General features: G+C 36.7%; 2 protein-coding genes across 2 annotated transcripts in view; one reads left to right on the plus strand and one right to left on the minus strand.

The window, feature by feature from the left end:
* si:ch211-217a12.1 (alanine aminotransferase 2-like) overlaps positions 1–18,638 on the plus strand; it is a 39,520-nt gene extending 20,882 nt beyond the window's left edge. The window contains exons 10-12 of the mRNA XM_042510082.1: positions 17,460–17,615; positions 17,710–17,822; positions 17,975–18,638. Coding sequence (XP_042366016.1) covers positions 17,460–17,615; positions 17,710–17,822; positions 17,975–18,065 — 360 coding nt within the window. The 3' untranslated portion in view covers positions 18,066–18,638. The remainder of the gene's footprint in view (positions 1–17,459; positions 17,616–17,709; positions 17,823–17,974) is intronic.
* Positions 18,639–18,771: 133 nt separating this feature from the next.
* On the minus strand, positions 18,772–26,430 carry pdia4 (protein disulfide isomerase family A, member 4). The gene is made up of 10 exons (XM_042510078.1): positions 26,159–26,430; positions 24,641–24,818; positions 24,343–24,548; positions 23,250–23,388; positions 22,769–22,974; positions 22,489–22,647; positions 21,311–21,462; positions 20,914–21,070; positions 19,630–19,863; positions 18,772–19,464 (listed from the first exon to the last, which is right to left on the minus strand). The coding sequence occupies exons 1-10, from the start codon at positions 26,232–26,234 to the stop codon at positions 19,049–19,051; spliced, it is 1,923 nt and encodes a 640-aa protein (XP_042366012.1). The 5' UTR covers positions 26,235–26,430; the 3' UTR covers positions 18,772–19,048.
* Between the last annotated feature and the right edge of the window lie 154 nt (positions 26,431–26,584).

The raw sequence follows: 26,584 nt of genomic DNA on the forward strand, positions 1-26,584 counted from the left end.
GACCAAAAAGGCAAGGCTATAGTATGGCAAAAATGTGTCAAATATGACATGTCCCAAAAAACAGCTGAAAACACCTCAAAACAGCATAAAATAGCGTGCAAAGACACGCCATAGCATAGAATGTTGCAAAAAAATGGCCAAAAACACCATAAAAATGCATGTTGAAAAAAATGACAAAAAGGCAAGGCTATAGTATGGCAAAAATGTCAAAAAATGACATGTCCCAAAAACAGCTGAAAAACACCTCAAAACAGCATAAAATAGCGTGCAAGACACGCCATAGCATAGAATTTTGCAAAAAAATGGCCAAAAAAAACACCATAAAAATGCATGTTGAAAAAATCCCAAAAAAAAGGCAAGGCTATAGTATGGCAAAAATGTCAAAATATGACATGTCCCAAAAACAGCTGAAAACACTCAAAACAGCATAAAAAAATAGCGTGCAAGACACGCCCATAGCATAGAATGTTGCAAAAAATGGCAAAAACACCATAATGAAAAATGCATGTTGAAAAAATGACCAAAAAGCAAGGCTATAGTATGGCAAAAATGTCAAAAAATGACATGTCCCAAAAAACAGCTGAAAACACCTCAAAACAGCATAAAATAGCGTGCCAAGACACGCCATAGCATAGAATGTTGCAAAAAAAATGGCAAAAAAACACCATAAAAATGCATGTTGAAAAAATGACCAAAAAGCAAGGCTATAGTATGGCAAAAAAATGTCAAAATATGACATGTCCCAAAAAACAGCTGAAAACACCTCAAAAAACTGCATAAAATAGCGTGCCAAGACACGCCATAGCATAGAATTTGCAAAAATGGCCAAAAAACACCATAAAAATGCATGTTGAAAAAATGACCAAAAAGCAAGGCTATAGTATGGCAAAAATGTCAAAATATGACATGTCCCAAAAAACAGCTGAAAACACCTCAAAACAGCATAAAAATAGCGTGCAAAAGACACGCCATAGCATAGAATTTTGCAAAAAAAATGGCCAAAAAAAAACACCCAAAAATGCATGTTGAAAAAAAATGACCAAAAAGGCAAGGCTATAGTATGGCAAAAATGTCAAAAAATATGACATGTCCCAAAAACAGCTGAAAACACTCAAAACAGCAAAAAATAGCGTGCCAAGACACGCCATAGCATAGAATGTTGCAAAAATGGCCAAAAACACCATAAAAATGCATGTTGAAAAAATGACACGAAAAGGCAAGGCTATAGTATGGCAAAAATGTCAAAATATGACATGTCCCAAAAACAGCTGAAAAACACTCAAAAACACATAAAATAGCGTGCAAAAGACACGCCATAGCATAGAATGTTGCAAAAATGGCCAAAAACCCATGAAAAAATGCATGTTGAAAAAATGACCAAAAAGGCAAGGCTATAGTATGGCAAAAAAATGTCAAAATATGACATGTCCCAAAAAACAGCTGAAAACACCTCAAAAACAGCATAAAATAGCGTGCCAAGACACGCCATAGCATAGAATGTTGCAAAAATGGCCAAAAACACCATAAAAATGCATGTTGAAAAAATGACCAAAAAAAAGCAAGGCTATAGTATGGCAAAAAAATGTCAAAAAATGACATGTCCAAAAACAGCTGAAAAAAACACCTCAAAAACAGCATAAATAGCGTGCAAAGACACGCCATAGCATAGAATGTTGCAAAAAAAAATGGCCAAAAAAACACCATAAAAATGCATGTTGCATGTTGAAAAAATGACCAAAAAAAAGGCAAGGCTATAGTATGGCAAAAATGTCAAAATATGACATGTCCCAAAAACAGCTAAAAAACACTCGAAAAACAGCAAAATAGCGTGCCAAGACACGCCATAGCATAGAATGTTGCAAAAATGGCAAAAAACACCACCATAAAAATGCATGTTGAAAAAATGACCAAAAAAGCAAGGCTATAGTATGGCAAAAATGTCAAAAAATGACATGTCCCAAAAAACAGCTGAAAACACCTCAAAACTGCATAAAATAGCGTGCAAGACACGCCATAGCATAGAATGTTGCAAAAATGGCCAAAAAAACACCATAAAAATGCATGTTGAAAAAATGACCAAAAAAAAAGCAAGGCTATAGTATGGCAAAAATGTCAAAAAAATGACATGTCCCAAAAACAGCTGAAAACACTCAAAAAACAGCATAAAATAGCGTGCAAAGACACGCCATAGCATAGAATTTGCAAAAAATGGCAAAAAACACCATAAAAATGCATGTTGAAAAAATGACCGAAAAGCAAGGCTATAGTATGGCAAAAATGTCAAAAAAATGACATGTCAAAAAAAACAGCTGAAAAACACCTCAAAAACAGCATAAATAGCGTGCCAAGACACGCCATAGCATAGAATGTTGCAAAAAATGGGCCAAAACACCAAAAAATGCATGTTGAAAAAATGACCAAAAAAAAAGGCAAGGCTATAGTATGGCAAAAATGTCAAAAATATGACATGTCCAAAAAAACAGAAAAAACACCTCAAAAACAGCATAAAAATAGCGTGCCAAGACACGCCATAGCATAGAATTTTGCAAAAAATGGCAAAAAAACACCAAAAAATGCATGTTGAAAAAATGAAAAAAAACCGAAAAGCAAGGCTATAGTATGGCAAAAATGTCAAAATATGACATGTCCCAAAAACAGCTGAAAAACACCTCAAAAAAACAGCATAAAAATAGCGTGCAAGACACGCCATAGCATAGAATGTTGCAAAAAATGGCAAAAAAAACACCATAAATGCATGTTGAAAAAAATGACCAAAAAGGCAAGGCTATAGTATGGCAAAAATGTCAAAATATGACATGTCCAAAAAAACAGCTGAAAACACCTCAAAACAGCATAAAAAATAGCGTGCAAAGACACGCCATAGCATAGAATGTTGCAAAAAATGGCAAAACACCATAAAAATGCATGTTGAAAAAATGACCAAAAAAGCAAGGCTATAGTATGGAAAAAATGTCAAAAATGACATGTCCCAAAAACAGCTGAAAACACCTTCAAAACAGCATAAAATAGCGTGCAAGACACGCCATAGCATAGAATTTGCAAAAATGGCCAAAAACACCATAAAAATGCATGTTGAAAAAATGACCAAAAAGCAAGGCTATAGTATGGAAAAAAATGTCAAAATATGACATGTCCCAAAAACAGCTGAAAACACCTCAAAAAACAGCATAAAATAGCGTGCAAAGACACGCCATAGCATAGAATGTTGCAAAATGGCCAAAAACACCATAAAAATGCATGTTGAAAAAATGACCAAAAAGGCAAGGCTATAGTATGGCAAAAATGTCAAAATATGACATGTCCCAAAAACAGCTGAAAACACCTCAAAACAGCATAAAATAGCGTGCGTGCCAAGACACGCCATAGCATAGAATGTTGCAAAAATGGCAAAAAAAAAACACCATAAAAATGCATGTTGAAAAAAATGACCAAAAAGGCAAGGCTATAGTATGGCAAAAATGTCAAAAAAATGACATGTCCCAAAAAACAGCTGAAAACACCTCAAAACAGCATAAAATAGCGTGCAAAGACACGCCATAGCATAGAATTTGCAAAAAATGGCCAAAAACACCATAAAAATGCATGTTGAAAAAATGACAAAAAGGCAAGGCTATAGTATGGCAAAAATGTCAAAAAATGACATGTCCCAAAAAACAGCTGAAAACACCAAAAAACAGCATAAAATAGCGTGCAAAGACACGCCATAGCATAGAATTTTGCAAAAAATGGCAAAAAACACCATAAAAATGCATGTTGAAAAAATGACCAAAAAGGCAAGGCTATAGTATGGCAAAAATGTCAAAATATGACATGTCCCAAAAACAGAAAAAAACACTTCAAAACAGCATAAAATAGCGTGCCAAAGACACGCCATAGCATAGAATGAATTTGCAAAAAAATGGCCAAAAAAAAAACACCATAAAAATGCATGTTGAAAAAATGACCGAAAAAAGGCAAGGCTATAGTATGGCAAAAATGTCAAAAAATGACATGTCCCAAAAACAGCTGAAAACACCTCAAAACAGCATAAAATAGCGTGCCAAGACACGCCATAGCATAGAATGTTGCAAAAATGGCAAAAAACACCATAAAAATGCATGTTGAAAAAAAAATGACCAAAAAAGGCAAGGCTATAGTATGCAAAAAATGTCAAAATATGACATGTCCAAAAAAAAACAGCTGAAAACACCTCAAAAACAGCATAAAAAATAGCGTGCAAAGACACGCCATAGCATAGAATGTTGCAAAAATGGCCAAAAAAAAACACCATAAAAATGCATGTTGAAAAAATGACAAAAAAGCAAGGCTATAGTATGGCAAAAATGTCAAAATATGACATGTCCCAAAAACAGCTGAAAACACCTCAAAACAGCATAAAATAGCGTGCAAAGACACGCCATAGCATAGAATTTTGCAAAAATGGCCAAAAACACCATAAAAATGCATGTTGAAAAAAATGACCGAAAAGGCAAGGCTATAGTATGGCAAAAATGTCAAAATATGACATGTCCCAAAAACAGCTGAAAACACCTCAAAACAGCATAAAATAGCGTGCCAAGACACGCCATAGCATAGAATTTGCAAAAAAAAATGCCAAAAACACCATAAAAATGCATGTTGAAAAAAATGACGAAAAAAAGGCAAGGCTATAGTATGGCAAAAATGTCAAAATATGACATGTCCCAAAAACAGCTGAAAAACACCTCAAAAACAGCATAAAATAGCGTGCAAGACACGCGCCATAGCATAGAATGTTGCAAAAAAATGGCCAAAAACACCATAAAAATGCATGTTGAAAAAAATGACCGAAAAAGGCAAGGCTATAGTATGGCAAAAATGTCAAAATATGACATGTCCCAAAAAAAGCTGAAAACACCTTAAAAAACAGCATAAAATAGCGTGCCAAAGACACGCCATAGCATAGAATGATTTTGCAAAAATGGCCAAAAAAAACACCATAAAAAATGCATGTTGAAAAAAAAATGACCGAAAAGGCAAGGCTATAGTATGGCAAAAATGTCAAAATATGACATGTCCCAAAAACAGCTGAAAACACCTAAAAAACAGCATAAAATAGCGTGCCAAGACACGCCATAGCATAGAATGTTTGCAAAAAAAATGGCCAAAAAAACACATAAAAATGCATGTTGAAAAAATGACCAAAAAGCAAGGCTATAGTATGGCAAAAATGTCAAAAAATATGACATGTCCCAAAAACAGCTGAAAAACACCTCAAAACAGCATAAAATAGCGTGCAAGACACGCCATAGCATAGAATTTTGCAAAAAAATGGCCAAAAACACCATAAAAATGCATGTTGAAAAAATGACCAAAAAGGCAAGGCTATAGTATGGCAAAAATGTCAAAATATGACATGTCCCCAAAAAAACAGCTGAAAACACTCAAAACAGCATAAAATAGCGTGCAAAGACACGCCATAGCATAGAATTTGCAAAAAAAATGGCCAAAAACACCATGAAAATGCATGTTGAAAAAAAAATGACCCAAAAAGGCAAGGCTATAGTATGCAAAAAAAATGTCAAAATATGACATGTCCAAAAAACAGCTGAAAACCAAAAAACAGCATAAAATAGCGTGCAAGACACGCCATAGCATAGAATGTTGCAAAAAAATGGCCAAAAACACCATAAAAATGCATGTTGAAAAAATGACCAAAAAGGCAAGGCTATAGTATGGCAAAAATGTCAAAAAATGACACGTCCCAAAAACAGCTGAAAACACTTCAAAAACAGCATAAAAATAGTGCAAAGACACGCCATAGCATAGAAATTTGCAAAAAAATGGCCAAAAAACACCATAAAAATGCATGTTGAAAAAAATGACCGAAAAAGCAAGGCTATATAGTATGGCAAAAATGTCAAAATATGACATGTCCAAAAAAAACAGCTGAAAAAACACCTTAAAACAGCATAAAAATAGCGTGCAAAGACACGCCATAGCATAGAATGTTGCAAAAAATGGCCAAAAAACACCATAAAAATGCATGTTGAAAAAAAAATGACCGAAAAGGCAAGGCTATAGTATGGCAAAAATGTCAAAAATATGACATGTCCCAAAAACAGCTGAAAAAACACCTCAAAACAGCATAAAAATAGCGTGCCAAAGACACGCCATAGCATAGAATGTTGCAAAAAATGGCCAAAAAAACACCAAAAAAATGCATGTTGAAAAAATGACCAAAAAGGCAAGGCTATAGTATGGCAAAAATGTCAAAATATGACATGTCCAAAAAAACAGCTGAAAACACCTCAAAAAACAGCATAAAATAGCGTGCAAAGACACGCCATAGCATAGAATGTTGCAAAAAAAATGGCCAAAAACACCAAAAATGCATGTTGAAAAAATGATGACCAAAAAGGCAAGGCTATAGTATGGCAAAAATGTCAAAATATGACATGTCCCAAAAAACACAGAAAAAACACCTCAAAACAGCATAAAATAGCGTGCAAAGACACGCCATAGCATAGAATTGCTGCAAAAAATGCCCAAAAACACCATAAAAATGCATGTTGAAAAAAAATGACCAAAAAGGCAAGGCTATAGTATGGCAAAAATGTCAAAATATGACATGTCCCAAAAACAGCTGAAAAAACCTGTAAAACAGCATAAAATAGCGTGCGAAGACACGCCATAGCATAGAATGTTGCAAAAATGGCCAAAAACACCATAAAAATGCATGTTGAAAAAAATGACCACGAAAAGGCAAGGCTATAGTATGGCAAAAATGTCAAAATATGACATGTCCCAAAAACAGCTGAAAACACCTTCAAAACAGCATAAAATAGCGTGCAAGACACGCCATAGCATAGAATTTGCAAAAATGGCCAAAAAAAAAACACCATAAAAATGCATGTTGAAAAAATGACCAAAAAAAAGCAAGGCTATAGTATGGCAAAAATGTCAAAAAATGACATGTCCCAAAAACAGCTGAAAACACCTAAAAACAGCATAAATAGCGTGCAAAACACACGCCATAGCATAGAATGTTGCAAAAATGGCCAAAAACACCATAAAAATGCATGTTGAAAAAATGACCAAAAAGGCAAGGCTATAGTATGGCAAAAATGTCAAAATATGACATGTCCCAAAAAAACAGCTGAAAACACTTAAAAACAGCATAAAATAGCGTGCCAAGACACGCCATAGCATAGAATGTTGCAAAAATGGCCAAAAAAACACCATAAAAATGCATGTTGAAAAAAAATGACCCAAAAGGCAAGGCTATAGTATGGCAAAAATGTCAAAATATGACATGTCCCAAAAACAGCTGAAAACACCTCAAAAAAAACAGCATAAAAAATAGCGTGCCAAGACACGCCATAGCATAGAAATTTGCAAAAATGGCCCAAAAACACCATAAAAATGCATGTTGAAAAAAATGACCAAAAAGGCAAGGCTATAGTATGCAAAAATGTCAAAATATGACATGTCAAAAAAACAGCTGAAAACACCTCAAAACAGCATAAAATAGCGTGCCAAGACACGCCATAGCATAGAATGTTGCAAAAAATGGCCAAAAACACCATAAAAATGCATGTTGAAAAAATGACCAAAAAGCAAGGCTATAGTATGGCAAAAATGTCAAAATATGACATGTCCCAAAAACAGCTGAAAACACAAAAAACAGCATAAAATAGCGTGCAAGACACGCCATAGCATAGAATGTTGCAAAAATGGCCAAAAACACCAAAAAATGCATGTTGAAAAAATGACCGAAAAGCAAGGCTATAGTATGCAAAAATGTCAAAATATGACATGTCCCAAAAACAGCTGAAAACACTCAAAAACACATAAAATAGCGTGCAAAGACACGCCATAGCATAGAATTTGCAAAAAAATGGCCAAAAAAACACCATAAAAATGCATGTTGAAAAAATGACCAAAAAAGCAAGGCTATAGTATGGCAAAAATGTCAAAAAATGACATGCCCCCAAAAAACAGCTGAAAACACTAAAAACAGCATAAAATAGCGTGCAAAGACACGCCATAGCATAGAATTTGCAAAAAATGGCCAAAAAACACCATAAAAATGCATGTTGAAAAAATGACCAAAAAAAGGCAAGGCTATATAGTATGGCAAAAAATGTCAAAAATATGACATGTCCCAAAAACAGCTGAAAACACCTTCAAAAAACAGCATAAAATAGCGTGCAAGACACGCCATAGCATAGAATGTTGCAAAAATGGCCAAAAACACCCATAAAAATGCATGTTGAAAAAATGACCAAAAAGGCAAGGCTATAGTATGGCAAAAATGTCAAAAAAATATGACATGTCCCAAAAACAGCTGAAAACACTCAAAACAGCATAAAATAGCGTGCAAGACACGCCATAGCATAGAATTTTGCAAAAAATGGGCAAAAAAACACCATAAAAAATGCATGTTGAAAAAATGACCAAAAAGGCAAGGCTATAGTATGGCAAAAATGTCAAAAATGACATGTCCCAAAAATGTCCCAAAAAACAGCTGAAAACACCTCAAAACAGCATAAAATAGCGTGCAAGACACGCCATAGCATAGATGTTGTTGCAAAAATGGCCAAAAACACCAAAAAAAATGCATGTTGAAAAAATGACCGAAAAAGGCAAGGCTATAGTATGGCAAAAATGTCAAAAATATGACATGTCCCAAAAAAACAGCTGAAAAACACCTCAAAAAACAGCATAAAATAGCGTGCAAAGACACGCCATAGCATAGAATTTTGCAAAAATGGCCAAAAACACCATAAAAATGCATGTTGAAAAAATGACCAAAAAGGCAAGGCTATAGTATGGCAAAAATGTCAAAAAATGACATGTCCCAAAAACAGCTGAAAACACCTCAAAACAGCATAAAATAGCGTGCAAAGACACGCCATAGCATAGAATGTGCAAAAATGGCCAAAAAACACCAAAAATGCATGTTGAAAAAATGACCAAAAAGGCAAGGCTATAGTATGGCAAAAATGTCAAAAATGACATGTCCCAAAAAAGCAGCTGAAAACACCTCAAAACAGCATAAAATAGCGTGCAAGACACGCCATAGCATAGAATGTTGCAAAAATGGCCAAAAACACCATAAAAATGCATGTTGAAAAAATGACCAAAAAGGCAAGGCTATAGTATGGCAAAAATGTCAAAATATGACATGTCCCAAAAACAGCTGAAAACACCTCAAAACAGCATAAAATAGCGTGCCAAGACACGCCATAGCATAGAATGTTGCAAAAAAATGGCCAAAAAAAACACCAAAAATGCATGTTGAAAAAATGACCAAAAAGGCAAGGCTATAGTATGGCAAAAATGTCAAAATATGACATGTCCCAAAAACAGCTGAAAACACCTCAAAACAGCATAAAATAGCGTGCCAAAGACACGCCATAGCATAGAATGTGCAAAAAAATGGCCAAAAACACCATAAAAATGCATGTTGAAAAAAAATGACCCGAAAAGGCAAGGCTATAGTATGGCAAAAATGTCAAAAATGACATGTCAAAAAAAGCAGCTGAAAACACTTCAAAACAGCATAAAAATAGCGTGCAAAGACACGCCATAGCATAGAATGTTGCAAAAAATGGCCAAAAAACACCAAAAAAAATAAAAATGCATGTTGAAAAAATGACACGAAAAGCAAGGCTATAGTATGGCAAAAATGTCAAAATATGACATGTCCCAAAAAACAGCTGAAAACACCTCAAAAAAACAGCATAAAATAGCGTGCCAAGACACGCCATAGCATAGAATGTTGCAAAAAAATGGCCAAAAAAACACCATAAAAATGCATGTTGAAAAAATGACCAAAAAGGCAAGGCTATAGTATGGGAAAAAATGTCAAAATATGACATGTCCCAAAAAAACAGCTGAAAACACCTCAAAACAGCATAAAATAGCGTGCAAAAGACACGCCATAGCATAGAATGTTGCAAAAAAATGGCAAAAAACACCATAAAAATGCATGTTGAAAAAATGACCGAAAAAGCAAGGCTATAGTATGGCAAAAATGTCAAAATGTGACATGTCCCAAAAACAGCTGAAAACACTTAAAAAAACAGCATAAAATAGCGTGCAAAGACACGCCATAGCATAGAATGTTGCAAAAAATGGCCAAAAACACCATAAAAATGCATGTTGAAAAAAATGACCAAAAAGGCAAGGCTATAGTATGGCAAAAATGTCAAAATATGACATGTCCCAAAAACAGCTGAAAACACTTCAAAACAGCATAAAATAGCGTGCAAAGACACGCCATAGCATAGAATGTTGCAAAAATGGCCAAAAAACACCATAAAAATGCATGTTGAAAAAATGACCAAAAAGGCAAGGCTATAGTATGGCAAAAATGTCAAAATATGACATGTCCCAAAAACAGCTGAAAAAACACCTCAAAAACAGCATAAAAATAGCGTGCAATGAGACACGCCATAGCATAGAATGTTGCAAAAAATGGCAAAAAAACACCAGAAAAAATGCATGTTGAAAAAAAATGACCAAAAAGGCAAGGCTATAGTATGGCAAAAATGTCAAAAATATGACATGTCCCAAAAAACAGCTGAAAACACCTCAAAACAGCATAAATAGCGTGCAAAGACACGCCATAGCATAGAATGTTGCAAAAATGGCCAAAAAACACCAAAAAATGCATGTTGAAAAAATGACCCAAAAAAAAGCAAGGCTATAGTATGGCAAAAATGTCAAAATATGACATGTCCCAAAAACAGCTGAAAACACTCAAAACAGCATAAAATAGCGTGCCAAGACACGCCATAGCATAGAATGTTGCAAAAAATGGCCAAAAACACCATAAAAATGCATGTTGAAAAAATGACCAAAAAGGCAAGGCTATAGTATGGCAAAAATGTCAAAATATGACATGTCCCAAAAACAGCTGAAAAACACTCAAAACAGCATAAAATAGCGTGCAAAGACACGCCATAGCATAGAATGTTGCAAAAAATGGCCAAAAACACCAAAAAAATGCATGTTGAAAAAATGATGACAAAAAGGCAAGGCTATAGTATGGCAAAAATGTCAAAATATGACATGTCCAAAAAACAGCTGAAAACACTCAAAACAGCATAAAATAGCGTGCCAAGACACGCCATAGCATAGAATGTTGCAAAAAATGGCCAAAAACACCATAAAAAATGCATGTTGAAAAAAATGACCAAAAAGGCAAGGCTATAGTATGGCAAAAATGTCAAAATATGACATGTCCCAAAAACACAGCTGAAAACACCAAAAAACAGCATAAAATAGCGTGCAAAGACACGCCATAGCATAGAATGTTGCAAAAATGGCCAAAAAAACCATAAAAATGCATGTTGAAAAAATGACAAAAAAGCAAGGCTATAGTATGGCAAAAATGTCAAAAATATGACATGTCCCAAAAAACAGCTGAAAAACACCTCAAAAACAGCATAAAATAGCGTGCCAAGACACGCCATAGCATAGAATGTTGCAAAAAAAATGGCCAAAAACACCATAAAAATGCATGTTGAAAAAATGACCAAAAAGGCAGGCTATAGTATGGCAAAAATGTCAAAATATGACATGTCCAAAAAAAACAGCTGAAAACACACTCAAAACAGCATAAAATAGCGTGCAAGACACGCCATAGCATAGAATGTTGCAAAAATGGCCAAAAAACACCATAAAAATGCATGTTGAAAAAAATGACCAAAAAGGCAAGGCTATAGTATGGCAAAAATGTCAAAATATGACATGTCCCAAAAACAGCTGAAAACACTCAAAACAGCATAAAATAGCGTGCCAAGACACGCCATAGCATAGAATTGTTGCAAAAATGGCCCAAAAACACCATAAAAATGCATGTTGAAAAAATGACCAAAAAGGCAAGGCTATAGTATGGCAAAAAATGTCAAAAAATGACATGTCCCAAAAACAGCTGAAAACACCTCAAAACACAGCATAAAATAGCGTGCGCAAAGACACGCCATAGCATAGAATGTTGCAAAAAAAATGGCCAAAAACAACCATAAAAATGCATGTTGAAAAAATGACCAAAAAGGCAAGGCTATAGTATGGCAAAAATGTCAAAATATGACATGTCCCAAAAACAGCTGAAAACACCTCAAAACAGCATAAAATAGCGTGCAAGACACGCCATAGCATAGAATGTTGCAAAAAAAATGGCCAAAAACACCATAAAAATGCATGTTGAAAAAAAAATGACCGAAAAGGCAAGGCTATAGTATGGCAAAAATGTCAAAATATGACATGTCCCAAAAAAAGCTGAAAAAACACCTCAAAACAGCATAAAATAGCGTGCAAGACACGCCATAGCATAGAATTTGCAAAAATGGCCAAAAACACCATAAAAATGCATGTTGAAAAAAATGACCAAAAAGGCAAGGCTATAGTATGGCAAAAATGTCAAAATATGACATGTCCCAAAAACAGCTGAAAACACTTCAAAACAGCATAAAAATAGCGTGCAAGACACGCCATAGCATAGAATGTTGCAAAAATGGCCAAAAACACCATAAAAATGCATGTTGAAAAAATGACGAAAAGGCAAGGCTATAGTATGGCAAAAATGTCAAAATATGACATGTCCCAAAAACAGCTGAAAACACCTCAAAACAGCATAAAATAGCGTGCAAGACACGCCATAGCATAGAATGTGCAAAAATGGCCAAAAACACCATGAAAATGCATGTTGAAAAAATGACCAAAAAGGCAAGGCTATAGTATGGCAAAAATGTCAAAAAATATGACATGTCCCAAAAACAGCTGAAAACACCTCAAAACAGCACATAAAATAGCGTGCCAAGACACGCCATAGCATAGAATGTTGCAAAAAATGGCCAAAAACACCATAAAAATGCATGTTGAAAAAATGACCAAAAAAGCAAGGCTATAGTATGGCAAAAATGTCAAAATATGACATGTCCCAAAAAACAGCTGAAAAAACACCTTAAAAAACAGCATAAAATAGCGTGCAAAGACACGCCATAGCATAAATGTTGCAAAAATGGCCCAAAAACACCATAAAAATGCATGTTGAAAAAATGACCAAAAAGGCAAGGCTATAGTATGGCAAAAAATGTCAAAATATGACATGTCCCAAAAAACAGCTGAAAAACACCTCAAAACATAAAATAGCGTGCAAAGACACGCCATAGCATAGAATGTTGCAAAAAAAATGGCAAAAAACACCATAAAAATGCATGTTGAAAAAATGACCAAAAAGGCAAGGCTATAGTATGGCAAAAATGTCAAAATATGACATGTCCCAAAAACAGCTGAAAAACACAAAAAAACAGCATAAAATAGCGTGCAAAGACGCCATAGCATAGAATGTTGCAAAAATGGCCAAAAACACCATAAAAATGCATGTTGAAAAAATGACCAAAAAGGCAAGGCTATAGTATGGCAAAAATGTCAAAATATGACATGTCCCAAAAACAGCTGAAAACACTCAAAACAGCATAAAATAGCGTGCAAAGACACGCCATAGCATAGAATGTTGCAAAAAATGGCCAAAAACACCATAAAAATGCATGTTGAAAAAATGACCGAAAAGGCAAGGCTATAGTATGGCAAAAATGTCAAAAATATGACATGTCCCAAAAAACAGCTGAAAAAAACACCTCAAAACAGCATAAAAATAGCGTGCAAAAGACACGCCATAGCATAGAATGTTGCAAAAATGGCCAAAAACACCAAAAAAAATGCATGTTGAAAAAATGACCAAAAAGGCAAGGCTATAGTATGGAAAAAATGTCAAAATATGACATGTCCCAAAAACAGCTGAAAACACCTCAAAACAGCATAAAATAGCGTGCAAGACACACACGCCATAGCATAGAATGTTGCAAAAATGGCCAAAAACACCATAAAAATGCATGTTGAAAAAATGACCAAAAAGGCAAGGCTATAGTATGGCAAAAATGTCAAAATATGACATGTCCCAAAAACAGCTAAAAACACCTCAAAACAGCATAAAATAGCGTGCAAAGACACGCCATAGCATAGAATGTTGCAAAAATGGCCAAAAACACCATAAAATGCATGTTGAAAAAATGACCAAAAAGGCAAGGCTATAGTATGGCAAAAATGTCAAAATATGACACATGTCCCAAAAACAGCTGAAAAAACACTTCAAAACAGCATAAAATAGCGTGCGTGCAAAGACACGCCATAGCATAGAATGTTGCAAAAATGGCAAAAAACACCATAAAAATGCATGTTGAAAAAATGACCGAAAAGGCAAGGCTATAGTATGGCAAAAATGTCAAAATATGACATGTCCCAAAAACAGCTGAAAACACCTCAAAACAGCATAAAATAGCGTGCAAAGACACGCCATAGCATAGAATGTTGCAAAAAAATGGCCAAAAAACACCATAAAAATGCATGTTGAAAAAATGACACGAAAAGGCAAGGCTATAGTATGGCAAAAATGTCAAAATATGACATGTCCCAAAAACAGCTGAAAACACTCAAAACAGCATAAAATAGCGTGCAAAAGACACGCCATAGCATAGAATGTTGCAAAAATGGCCAAAAAAACACCATAAAAATGCATGTTGAAAAAATGACAAAAAGCAAGGCTATAGTATGGCAAAAATGTCAAAATATGACATGTCCCAAAAACAGCTGAAAACACTCAAAACAGCATAAAATAGCGTGCAAAGACACGCCATAGCATAGAATGTTGCAAAAAATGGCCAAAAACACCATAAAAATGCATGTTGAAAAAATGACCAAAAAGGCAAGGCTATAGTATGGCAAAAATGTCAAAATATGACATGTCCCAAAAACAGCTTAAAACACCTCAAAACAGCATAAAATAGCGTGCAAACACACCATAGCATAGAATGTTGCAAAAAATGGCCAAAAACACCATAAAAATGCATGTTGAAAAAATGACCGAAAAGGCAAGGCTATAGTATGGCAAAAATGTCAAAATATGACATGTCCCAAAAACAGCTGAAAACACCTCAAAACAGCATAAAATAGCGTGCAAAGACACGCCATAGCATAGAATGTTGCAAAAATGGCCAAAAACACCATAAAAATGCATGTTGAAAAAATGACACGAAAAGGCAAGGCTATAGTATGGCAAAAATGTCAAAATATGACATGTCCCAAAAAAACAGCTAAAAAAACACTTCAAAACAGCATAAAATAGCGTGCAAAGACACGCCATAGCATAGAATGTTGCAAAAAATGGCCAAAAACACCATAAAAATGCATTGAAAAAATGACCAAAAAGGCAAGGCTATAGTATGGCAAAAATGTCAAAATATGACATGTCCCAAAAACAGCTGAAAAACACCTCAAAACAGCATAAAATAGCGTGCAAAGACACGCCATAGCATAGAATGTTGCAAAAATGGCCAAAAACACCATAAAAATGCATGTTGAAAAAATGACACAAAAAGGCAAGGCTATAGTATGGCAAAAATGTCAAAATATGACATGTCCCAAAAACAGCTGAAAACACCTCAAAACACACAGCATAAAATAGCGTGCAAAGACACGCCATAGCATAGAATGTTGCAAAAAATGCCAAAAAACACCATAAAAATGCATGTTGAAAAAATGACCGAAAAGGCAAGGCTATAGTATGGCAAAAATGTCAAAATATGACATGTCCCAAAAACAGCTGAAAACACCTCAAAACAGCATAAAATAGCGTGCAAAGACACGCCATAGCATAGAATGTTGCAAAAAATGGCAAAAAACACCATAAAAATGCATGTTGAAAAAATGACACGAAAAGCAAGGCTATAGTATGGCAAAAATGTCAAAATATGACATGTCCCAAAAACAGCTGAAAACACCTCAAAACAGCATAAAATAGCATGCTGAAGACACGCCATAGCATAGAATGTTGCAAAAATGGCCAAAAACACCATAAAAATGCATGTTGAAAAAATGACCAAAAAGGCAAGGCTATAGTATGGCAAAAATGTCAAAATATGACATGTCCCAAAAACAGCTGAAAACACATCAAAACAGCATAAAATAGCGTGCAAAGACACGCCATAGCATAGAATGTTGCAAAAACTGCAAAAAACACCATGAAAATGCATGTTGAAAAAATGACATGAAAGGCAAGGCTATAGTATGGCAAAAATGTCAAAAAATGACATGTCCCAAAAACTTCTGAAAACACCTCAAAACAGCATAAAATAGCGTGCAAAGACACACCATAGCATAGAATGTTGCAAAAATGGCCAAAAACACCATGGAAATGCATGTTGAAAAAATGACACGAAAAAGCAAGGCTATAGTATGGCAAAAATGTCAAAATATGACATGTCCCAAAAACAGCTAAAAACACCTCGAAACAGCATAAAATAGCGTGCAAAGACACGCCATAGCATAGAATGTTGCAAAAACTGGCCAAAAACACCATAAATTGCATGTTGAAAAAATGACCAAAAAGGCAAGGCTATAGTATGGCAAAAATGTCAAAATATGACATGCCCCAAAAACACTGAAAACACCTCGAAACAGCATAAAATAGCGTGCAAAGACACGCCATAGCATAGAATGTTGCAAAAATGGCCAAAAACACCATAAATTGCATATTGAAAAAATGACACGAAAAGGCAAGGCTATAGTATGGCAAAAATGTCAAAAAATGACATGTCCCAAAAACTTCTGAAAACACCTCAAAACAGCATAAAATAGCGTGCAAAGACACACCATAGCATAGAATGTTGCAAAAATGGCCAAAAAACACCATAAAAATGCATGTTGAAAAAATGACACGAAAAGGCAAGGCTATATATGGCAAAAATGTCAAAATATGACATGTCCCAAAAACTGCTGAAAACACCTCAAAACAGCATAAAATAGCGTGCAAAGACACACCATAGCATAGAATGTTGCAAAAATGGCCAAAAAACACCATGGAAATGCATGTTGAAAAAATGACCCAAAAAGTAAGGCTATAGTATGGCAAAAATGTCAAAATATGGCATGTCCCAAAAACAGCTAAAAACACCTCGAAACAGCATAAAATAACGTGCAAAGACACGCCATAGCATAGAATGTTGCAAAAATGGTCAAAAACATCATAAAAATACATGTTGAACAAATGACCCAAAAGGCAAGGCCTGGACTGCATACTTTAGTATGACTTTTTCATGGCATTTAGGACGACATACTATAGTATGACTTTTAATGGACAACATACCATGACATTAATTTTGTTTTCCGGTTTGGATGACATTCTATACCTTTCTAGACTTTTTCATTATGTTTTGAAAGACATACTGACGATTTCATGCTGTTTTGGACAACATTCTACACCTTTTCTTTTTCACTGTATTTCTTTTCCCAAATTTTCTTGCATAATATAGTAAGATTTTTGTCTGACTTATTTTAAAAGTTGACAAAATAGATATATGAATACAATTCATGTTCCATAAAAGTTTTGCCTTTTGCTTCCCCTACAGGAGCGTACAGCAGTGTTAGCAACTTTAGCAGAGAAGGCCGCACTAACAGAGCAGACCTTCAACACTGTACCTGGCATCACCTGTAACCCTGTGCAGGGGGCCATGTACACCTTCCCCCGCATCACTCTATCCCAGAGGGCCATCAACAAGGCAAAGGTCTGCTCTGCAAACACAGCTTATGTCACTAATCACCCTAATTTACTGGTCAATGTGAACGCGTTCAAATGTGGATGTGTCTGTCCACCTACAGGAAGAAGGCCTTGCCCCGGACATGTTTTACTGCATGAGGCTGCTGGAGGAGGAGGGTATCTGTTTGGTGCCAGGAAGCGGCTTTGGCCAGAGGGAGGGAACTTTCCACTTCAGGTTAGTATAGAAAGAAGGCAGACATCTCATCTCACACCAAAACAATCTAGACTGATAAATAGCAGTACAGGTGAAAGGAAAAAATATGTAGCTTTGCTTTGGGGATCAAATGACTTTTTAATCAAAATCTTACTTCCTGTTTTTGTGTCCAGGATGACCATCTTGCCTCCCACTGAGAAGCTGAAGATTGTGCTGCAGAAGATCCGGGACTTCCACCTGCGGTTCACAAAAGACTTTTCTTAATAATCATCTCAAAAACCAACTTATTTTGTGCCAGTAACGTCAAGTGCCTATGAGTGAAGGAGGTAGCAGTCTTACCTTCATCTCCCGAAACACCCATCTCTCATCTGAAGGCTGCATTCACCCTCGATCAGATATTCAGATATTTTCACTGTTCTGCAGTGAAGAACATGTAACGCTTGCTTGTTTAGATAGCTAGTGAAAATTAGATGTCCTGCTCACATGTATGTACAACATGTGAACATGTAATGATTTTCAGTGAACGATGCACTTTCCCAAAGTATTATCCAGCCAGGTTTGCAATGTTAGAAAAGATGTTATAATTCTGGTTGTATGTTATCTAAAGAGTATACAATGATTCAGATGCTGCTACAGGTACATATCTCCCTTGCCAAGACTTGTACTGCCAAATTAGATTAAAGTGTCAATTACATAACTTGAAAGTGATTACTTGATTAACTTGACTAGCCATAAAGGGTACACTGTGTTTAGAATTACAGAATATTTTCAGGGTGATGTTTTAAGGCCTGTCTCAAAGTTCAGCCATTCTTATTACTAATTTTTAATTTGAGCTTAAATTAAATTTTAAAAAAAAGAATTTCTTGACTACTTGTTGTCTTAAATGTTTGCACTGGTGGCACTTACATTTAGAATATGTTTTGCAAAATACTCTCCAGATTTTATTCATTTATCGTAAAAAACAGTCACATTTAAGTGCTGGCCCACAAAGCAGCCATTATTTTTTGTTTTATTTAAAAAGATTGAAATCGTCAACAGTGCTTACATGCTTTTTAGAAACACAAGAATCTCTTGGAATGAACTGAAACTAAAAAAAAAAAACTGATTTTACATTGTAATCGTCGCAGCAACTCAGTAACACCGTTTAACTTTACTGCGCTCCCTTCACCTTCCCAGAGGCCCCTTCAGCGTTCCCTAACACTGCCCGAGCATGGTTAGAGTTCTTCGCCACTTATGAAGAGATACTTTCAAAGTTCGTCTCTCTTCTGTGATAGCTGTGTGGCGTGTGTTTCCAAGAACTTGCTCAAGGCCTCGACTGTTCTATCTCCACCTTCAAATTTGATGGGGCTCTGCTTGCTGTTGCTTGGGGCAAAGTATATTGTGGGGAATCCCTCCGTTTTGTAGTTTTCATTTGGCACATCATTGGCTGTGGCGTCCATCTTGGCGATCACCAGGTTCTTCTCCCCTTTGTACTTCTTGCCCAAGGCCAAGTAATCAGGCTCTAGTTTCTTACAGTGGCCACACCAGGGAGCATAAAACTCGATCAGGACATCCTTCTTGGTATCCATGACAATCTCGTCAAAGGTTTTTCCTACAACAACCTTAACGGGTCCTTTGTTGTTCTTTGGCACAGGCTGGGACTTGATGATGGGTTTGAGTTTTCCTGTAGGCAGGTGAAAGAAATTTGTTCTGATTTTGCTTTCATTGCGACAAATTACTGAGCAGAAACTGCATGTGCCTCAAATTAAAACTAAACCATGCTCCTTTACATGATCTCATCCATCAAAATCTACATCATTTGCTAAAACCACTAGGATTCATCACTCACCTTTCTTGAAAGCCATAACAAAGTCTCTCAGCACCTCAGAGTCCAGCTCCTCTGGCTCCATGGCAAACTTTTTGCCTCCTTCTGCCAGAATTCCCACATTCACCTCCTCCCCGCTCTCGCTTAGGCCCAGGCTCTTCAGCTCTTCTGCGTAGTCCTCCTCGTCTCCGATGGCAAATGTATACTCTGGGAAGTCCTTGGCCACCTCAAGCACCTTGGACCTCCAGAACTGAGTTGCTAAAAATGAAGGACAGACGAGGGGAAAATGTTATTGCGCAACACCTAATCCAAAATTGGTGTTAAATGTTTGGGTGGTTGATGGTTTCGGTCAACACGAGCTTGAAAACCCCTGATATTTTACATCATACACAATGACATGCAGTACAATACGTCATAAAAAAGTTGAGAATATTATGTTACAAGTAACATAGTATGCCAGTGAAAATTTATATATTTATTCATAGTATAGCGTATCATGAAGATTGTATACAAAATGGGATGGAATATTATACTATTTTGTGGTCAAAAATGGGAGCATAGTATGTCATAAAATTAACATAACACAATGTCACAGTATAATATGGGAAAAAATGCATTGAAAAACGCAATAGTGAAGTATGTGGTTCAAAAAATTAAAAAAAAATAGTATTGTGTGTCTCTCAAAAAATGATGAAAAGGTAATAGTATGTCAAAAAATATACTATCGTAAAAAAAAAATAAAAAACATGTCATCGTATGAGGAAATTTTAATAAAAATCACTAACACCTAATAGAATGTCACTGAAAAAAATCCTGAAAACGCTTCATCATTAAAAAAAAGTCATATGTCATGTAAATTGCACAAAAAAGTCATACTATCATATGTGGTCCAAAATTGTGCAAGAATTCATACTATAATATGTCCAAAATAGCAAAAAAAAAAAGCCATAGCATAGTATGTTGTCCAAAATAGCATTTAAAAAAATACTATAGCAACATCACAAAGTGCAAAGTAGTGCAATATAGCACATACACACTACAACTCATAGTATAGGATGTCATCCATACAAGTCATACTGTAATATTTTGTCCAAAAGCATAAATACTTCATAACATGGGCACCCCCTACAGCTGCATTAGGTTTAACATTTTCCCCCTTAACAATAGGCCACATAAATAGCAATATGACAGTGAAATAATTAAAATAGAATAACCACAAAACTGAGTGAGGAGAGGAAGAACTTAACTCATAATCAAGACAGAGCAAAATTGCCTTTATGTTATGAGTGTATGTTATGAGTAACTGACCTTTCCTGTAGTCAAAGCTGAAGTCAACTCCATAGTACACAATCACCAGAGGTCTTTTGGTGTAACGCTTGGCATCATTGCTTGGTTTTCTGTGTCCCACCAGAGGAATCATGTGCTTTTTGAAGAACTCCTGCACTTCTGATACTGATGTAGAGTCCTGTGAGATAAATGAATGAGTTCTCACTAAATAAAATCAGAAAACGGGCTCAATAGAAAGATTTACATAAAGCGCTATTCAGGTGAAACCCCTCAGTTCTGTTTTAGTCTATTTGACACTGATACTAGAACTGAAAGAAAGCACAGCCATTTATGACTCAGAGTTTCATACCACAATAAACCATTTCAAATCACAAATACTGAAGAGAAAAGAAGAAAAAAAAAACACAAAAGATGGTACCTTCACTGTGAGTGTGTGCGACGCTGGCTCGTACTTTGAGTGGAACTTTTCAGGCTGAGCGATCACGATCTGACCGGGTGAGGCTTTCAGCAGTTTGGCAACTTCAGAGCTGAAGGAGTGACGGAAGCTGAAGTCTTCCCTCAGTGCATTACCTTACAGACAGACAGAAAGACAGCAATGAGTATACTCATGTCTGTTTGAAGAGACGCTTTTCAAGACATTCAAGCAGAGATATTTGAACTTTCATAAAGCACACACAGGCAGGAAGTCAAAACTACTTGCTTCGCACTAGATCAAGGAGACCGATAACAAATATTTGAAACCGAAACAAATATGCAGAAAATTACAGTTTAAAGATTAAGAATAACATAACTTGGTTTAACTTTATTCAAGCATATGTATAATTAAATGGTACAAGGAGAACTTTCAACATTATTTCTTAAACAAAGAGCCATCGCTCTTCCACCGTCTTTGCATGTATTGCAGCCTGCCTTCCCTGTTGTTTTTATATGTGACACTTGTGACATCTAACTAGGGGTGGGAAATATGATATAAATACTATCACGATATTTCAAATATTTTTGCAACAACAATAATCTTGATGTTACAAGAAAACACTGAAAATATATATGCTATTTTATTATTACCTTCAAGAACACACAGTTGCAAAAAAATAAGTGTCACGGTCTTAAATGTCTGCATAAATGGGATAGTTTGCCTTCAAATATTCAGCAAAAAAATATTTTAGTTGTAAAAAAACAACAGTAACCGCTGACAATTTTGCTCTTAGCCAGTGTTGTTGTTACCTTGCGTAATGGAATCATAAGATTATGCCTACAAGCTGGAACACTGCCATTATCACTACATGAATATTTCTTGTCATATTAAAAACTATACCAGTATTATTGTGAACAATATGATATGGCAAACCGCGACATCCGACCATCAGAGAGTGCTGTGGGCGGGACATTGAGCGAGGCAACACAGCAGTGACTGTAATCTGAAGGCGGTGGCATCAGAGCCAAAGTAAAACGTTTTTCAAATAATTTATTTCATTGGCTGTCTGGTAAAAAATGACAGATGCTGATAACCGCAAAAATGCTAAATAGTGTGGTTGACGATTTGCCAATAATCAGTCAACCTATATCAACATATATCTCCAAGCTCGTGGTACTTACAGGCCTCAATGTAGATTTCATACGCTGCATCCTGTTCACCAGAGAAGACGCCAACGATGACGGCATCGTCGCCATCCTTGATGAGCTCCTGCACCTGTTTTACTGCCTGAACCTGCTTGGAGGGAGGGCCAGCCTGATCAGCCATGTAATCAACAATGCCTAGAGGGAAAGAGAGAGGGGTGCATCAACTGTGATGGATGAAAAGAAACAAAATGCATGAAAAACAGCAACTCGGATTAGTGTCCTGTGTATAAAAGACACTACACAAAAATTGACCAACCATGTTGCTCTCTCGGCCCGTTGTAGTCGAACACTTTGCCTCTCCTGAAGATCTTAATGGTGGGATACCCTGTGACTCCAAAACGTGTGGCGATCTCATTCTCGATCGTGGCGTCCACTTTGGCCAGAGGAATGGGAGGAGAGCGTTGGCTCAACTGCTTGGCTGCCTTCTCATACTCAGGAGCCAAACGCTTACAGTGTCCACACCTGAAGATGAGTCATTCCAGGCAAATAATGAGTATTTTTAATACTGAACAGCAGCTTTTTAAAAGCTAAACTAACATCTAGTTGTGTAAAAAAAAAGAAAAAAAAAAGAAAATTTTCCTGAGCACATGTTTGGTTTATTTTGTGCTTGTCACCATTTCCAAAAACATTTAATAAAAAGCTCAGCTATGGACATCAGTGTCTCACTTTTATACTCACAAAACTAACAGTGCTAATATAACCATCTGTATTTAATAACAGACAGACTGCTGACTGACCATGGAGCGTAGAACTCCACCAGGATGATGTCTGCGTTGTTGACAGTCTCATCAAAGTTGTCTTTGGTCAGCACCAGCGTTGCCTCAGGAGGGGGCTTCCAATCTGGCTGAGCCACCTCTTTCACCCGTGCCACGATAGCTGCAACAAACAGGCATGCAACATATCACTGCCAAGTCTTTCATTAGAAAAAAGGGTCAAGGGGCAACATCTAGCTCACCAGATAGTCACCTCTTCAATATAAATTTGTCCCTTGGCCCCTTCTGCTGCTTCACCCCCCCCCCCCCCCATATTTACTATCTATCTGTGTTTTAAAAACAAAAAAAATGTCTTCAGAAACATATATGTTAAGCTGTAATATGAGAAGCTCTGAACAGGAAGTGTTCTGCATAGTACAAACAGAGGCTACCCCCCCCCCTTCATGTTGGCAGATGGGCCAAGTACACATCAGATAAAAAAAAAGGGTGTGACAACACGGTTGAAAGCTATGTGTGTCAATTAATGTGCTTGCGTTCAATGGCTCTGCTTGAGATTGGTTGCACTGGTGTATGTGCAGGAACTCTGTACCGCGGAGATCACCGCTGCACAGACTCTAACTCTAAATGCTGTCACCAGCGTAAGACAGCGGCTGCAGCGGCTGCATTCGGGATATTTTGAGTTCATTTTTGTACAGTGGAGGGACGTGGAGATGTGCATCTTTTTATAAAGTCTCTGATATGAGCCAAGATTAGGTTACTGTGTTGCCTGTTTCTTTCCTAAAATGCCCACAGAAACATATTTTAATCTACTAACTACAGACAGTTTCTTACCAGTTGCCCACAATTTCATCTCCTGTGTCAAAATAGACAAACTAGCATTATGCAACCCACCGTGGAGAGTCTCTATTGGTCAAGTGCAACACAGTGCATTCTGGTAGTTGTAGGTTTTCTACCTCCATAGCAAAAGCAAATGCCGCAGCCTTTTTCATCTGTTTCTCTAGACATGTAGCACCAATTTCAAAAGCATTTGCATATTTTGACCGCACAGAGCCCAGTTTAATGAAAAGACCTTCTTTCCAGCAGTAAAATATTTCTTTAAATAACAAAAGGTTCCTACCCTTCTCTGTCCTATCTCCATCGTAGTCCACAGCTTCCCCTTTCTTCAGGATCTTGATGGTGGGATAGCCCGACACTTCGAACCTGCTCGCTAACTCATCGGCTACTGTTGCATCCACTTTGGCCACAGGTATAGGAGGGTCATTCTCCTTTAGTGTCTGAGCAATTTTTTCATACTCTGGGGCAAACTGTTTGCAGTGGCCACACCTGAACGGATAAAGAATACAGGATATGTAAAGTAGGTGACACACTGTAAAAGCTGCTTGAATAGAGAATGGCTTAAAGAAAATCAGACGCACCACGGGGCATAAAACTCCACCAGAACTGTGTCTTTGCCCTCCATGAAAGTTTCAAAATTGCTGTTGGTGAGAATCAGCACCCCGTTCTCTTCTTTCACCTCTGTGTCATCATCTTCATCATCATCCTCCTCATCGTCACTGTCCTCTTCATCAGTCTCCTCCTTCTCCTCTGCAGCATCTGACAAGAAACAAAATGAGACCAGCTGATTTCAGGGGTACAAGCTCAGGCAGTGTAGTAGGTAAGTAGTGCAGGCGTAGTGATATCATGTGAAACTAGACCTAACCTATGTCATGGTAGCTTGTCAGGGACAGGGGCTAAGTAACGCTCCAGAGTTAGGTTATTTTTTTTGGCAAGGGAAAAACTGACATGGCCATTTTCAAAGGGTACCCTTAACCTCAAACCTCAAGATATCTGACTGACAGTTGGTTCTTTTGGCACCCACAAATCTGCCATTTACAAACTCGCCCACTTTAAACTAATCCAATACAATGGTGTATTTAAATATTTCTATATACCAAGGACCCTTAACAGTCTTGGAACCACATAAATCTGGTTTGACTGGAAAGCTGAGACTTGTGTAGATTCAATGAACCCAACTTTATTCATGTATAATGATGTTAGCCCCTATAGTAGCAATTAACTTGTGGTTACACAAATGGCCTATTGTGATTTCTGTGGTAATCACAGCCTAAGGAAACTTAACTGCCACAAACTAGAGACCTCTGGCTTTCAGAGGATGGATGGCTTACCTGTGTTTATTAACCATTAGGGGGTCTCTGAGCAAACTGCAGTAAAAAAAAAAAAGGGCTTGCCATTTCTTACATGTTTTGATACCAAAAGTCTTGGCGTCTTAATGTGTTATTTTGGAGGTACTTTTGACCAGATTTATCAAAGCTCAAATGGAAAAAAAAATGCTTTGATTAAGCATCAGATTTGTGTAAAAATGCTATCAAATCACAAAACTGCTGCAACAACTTCTGAGACAAACATCCAGGATAAAGCTCTAAGCCCGCATACACCCTAATCTTACAAAATTTAAATAGTGGCCTAATCAAAACACAAGGTTTACAACAGACATGATAAGAAAAGCACACCGAGCTGAGCTGTAACTGTTTTCTCCATAAACTGTCTCAGAGGACTAAAGAAACAAGACAAGTAATGTACATAACGCGAAGCGAGTGATAGCAAAACACAGTTGCACACCTGTACTGTCACAAACTTGCTGCACACAAACAGTTACAACAGAAACAAACTTCATTAACACTTTGGAGATCACGTTAGTGTTGAACTTCATATTTGTGTATGTGTGGCAGTCGATGTTTACATTAGCTTACCTGTACTGTTAGCTAGCATGCTAACACAACTAGCGGAGGAGTTACCTACACTCCGGTAACTTAGCTTGCTAGTTTGCATGATAATAACTTGCAAGAATCTTGCTCCATCTGCGACATTGCTTGACTTAAATGGTTCATTAAGTTGTAATACTAACCGAAGACTGTAAAAAAGCTCACTCTTACCATCTTCACATCTGCTCAGAGTTGCAAAATGTGCAACACCGAGCAACACAATCAGCAACAGAGCGAGCTTCTTCATTGTCCACAAATGACGCAGCCCGGGGATAACAACGTGCTTCTAACAAGTAGCCGGCTTATTAATTTAGCTTATAACGCTGATGAATATCATCAAAACACACAATCGGCTGCACAGACCCGAAGCCCGGATCAATACTGACGAGTGGCAGCAGACGCTTTCGGGCTCGTGGTTTCATACAAACTAATCACTTCCGAAATCTCGCGCAGACCGCCTCTTCCGCCTGGAGCTTGTCTGACTTGCCACGTTGTGATTGGTCCTCATCATCGGCTCTCCTCCAATCAGAATTCGCCACTCAAATATACGTTGGATGTTGCTATTGGATACTTTCTTTCTTGGAATTCGTTATTTGC

Source organism: Plectropomus leopardus, chromosome 21 (genome assembly GCF_008729295.1).
Source record: "Plectropomus leopardus isolate mb chromosome 21, YSFRI_Pleo_2.0, whole genome shotgun sequence".
Lineage (NCBI taxonomy): Eukaryota > Metazoa > Chordata > Actinopteri > Perciformes > Serranidae > Plectropomus > Plectropomus leopardus.

What these genes read in the sequence shown, in the direction of transcription:
- pdia4 (XM_042510078.1), bottom strand. Translation starts at nt 26,234, where the DNA reads ATGAAGAAGCTCGCTCTGTTGCTGATTGTGTTGCTCGGTGTTGCACAT. An exon ending in GTGGAGTTTTATGCCCCGTG is followed by an intron (nt 24,549 to 24,640) that starts GTGCGTCTGATT and finishes TTATCCGTTCAG; the next exon opens with GTGTGGCCACTGCAAACAGT. An exon ending in CGCACACACTCACAGTGAAG is followed by an intron (nt 21,071 to 21,310) that starts GTACCATCTTTT and finishes TTTATCTCACAG; the next exon opens with GACTCTACATCAGTATCAGA.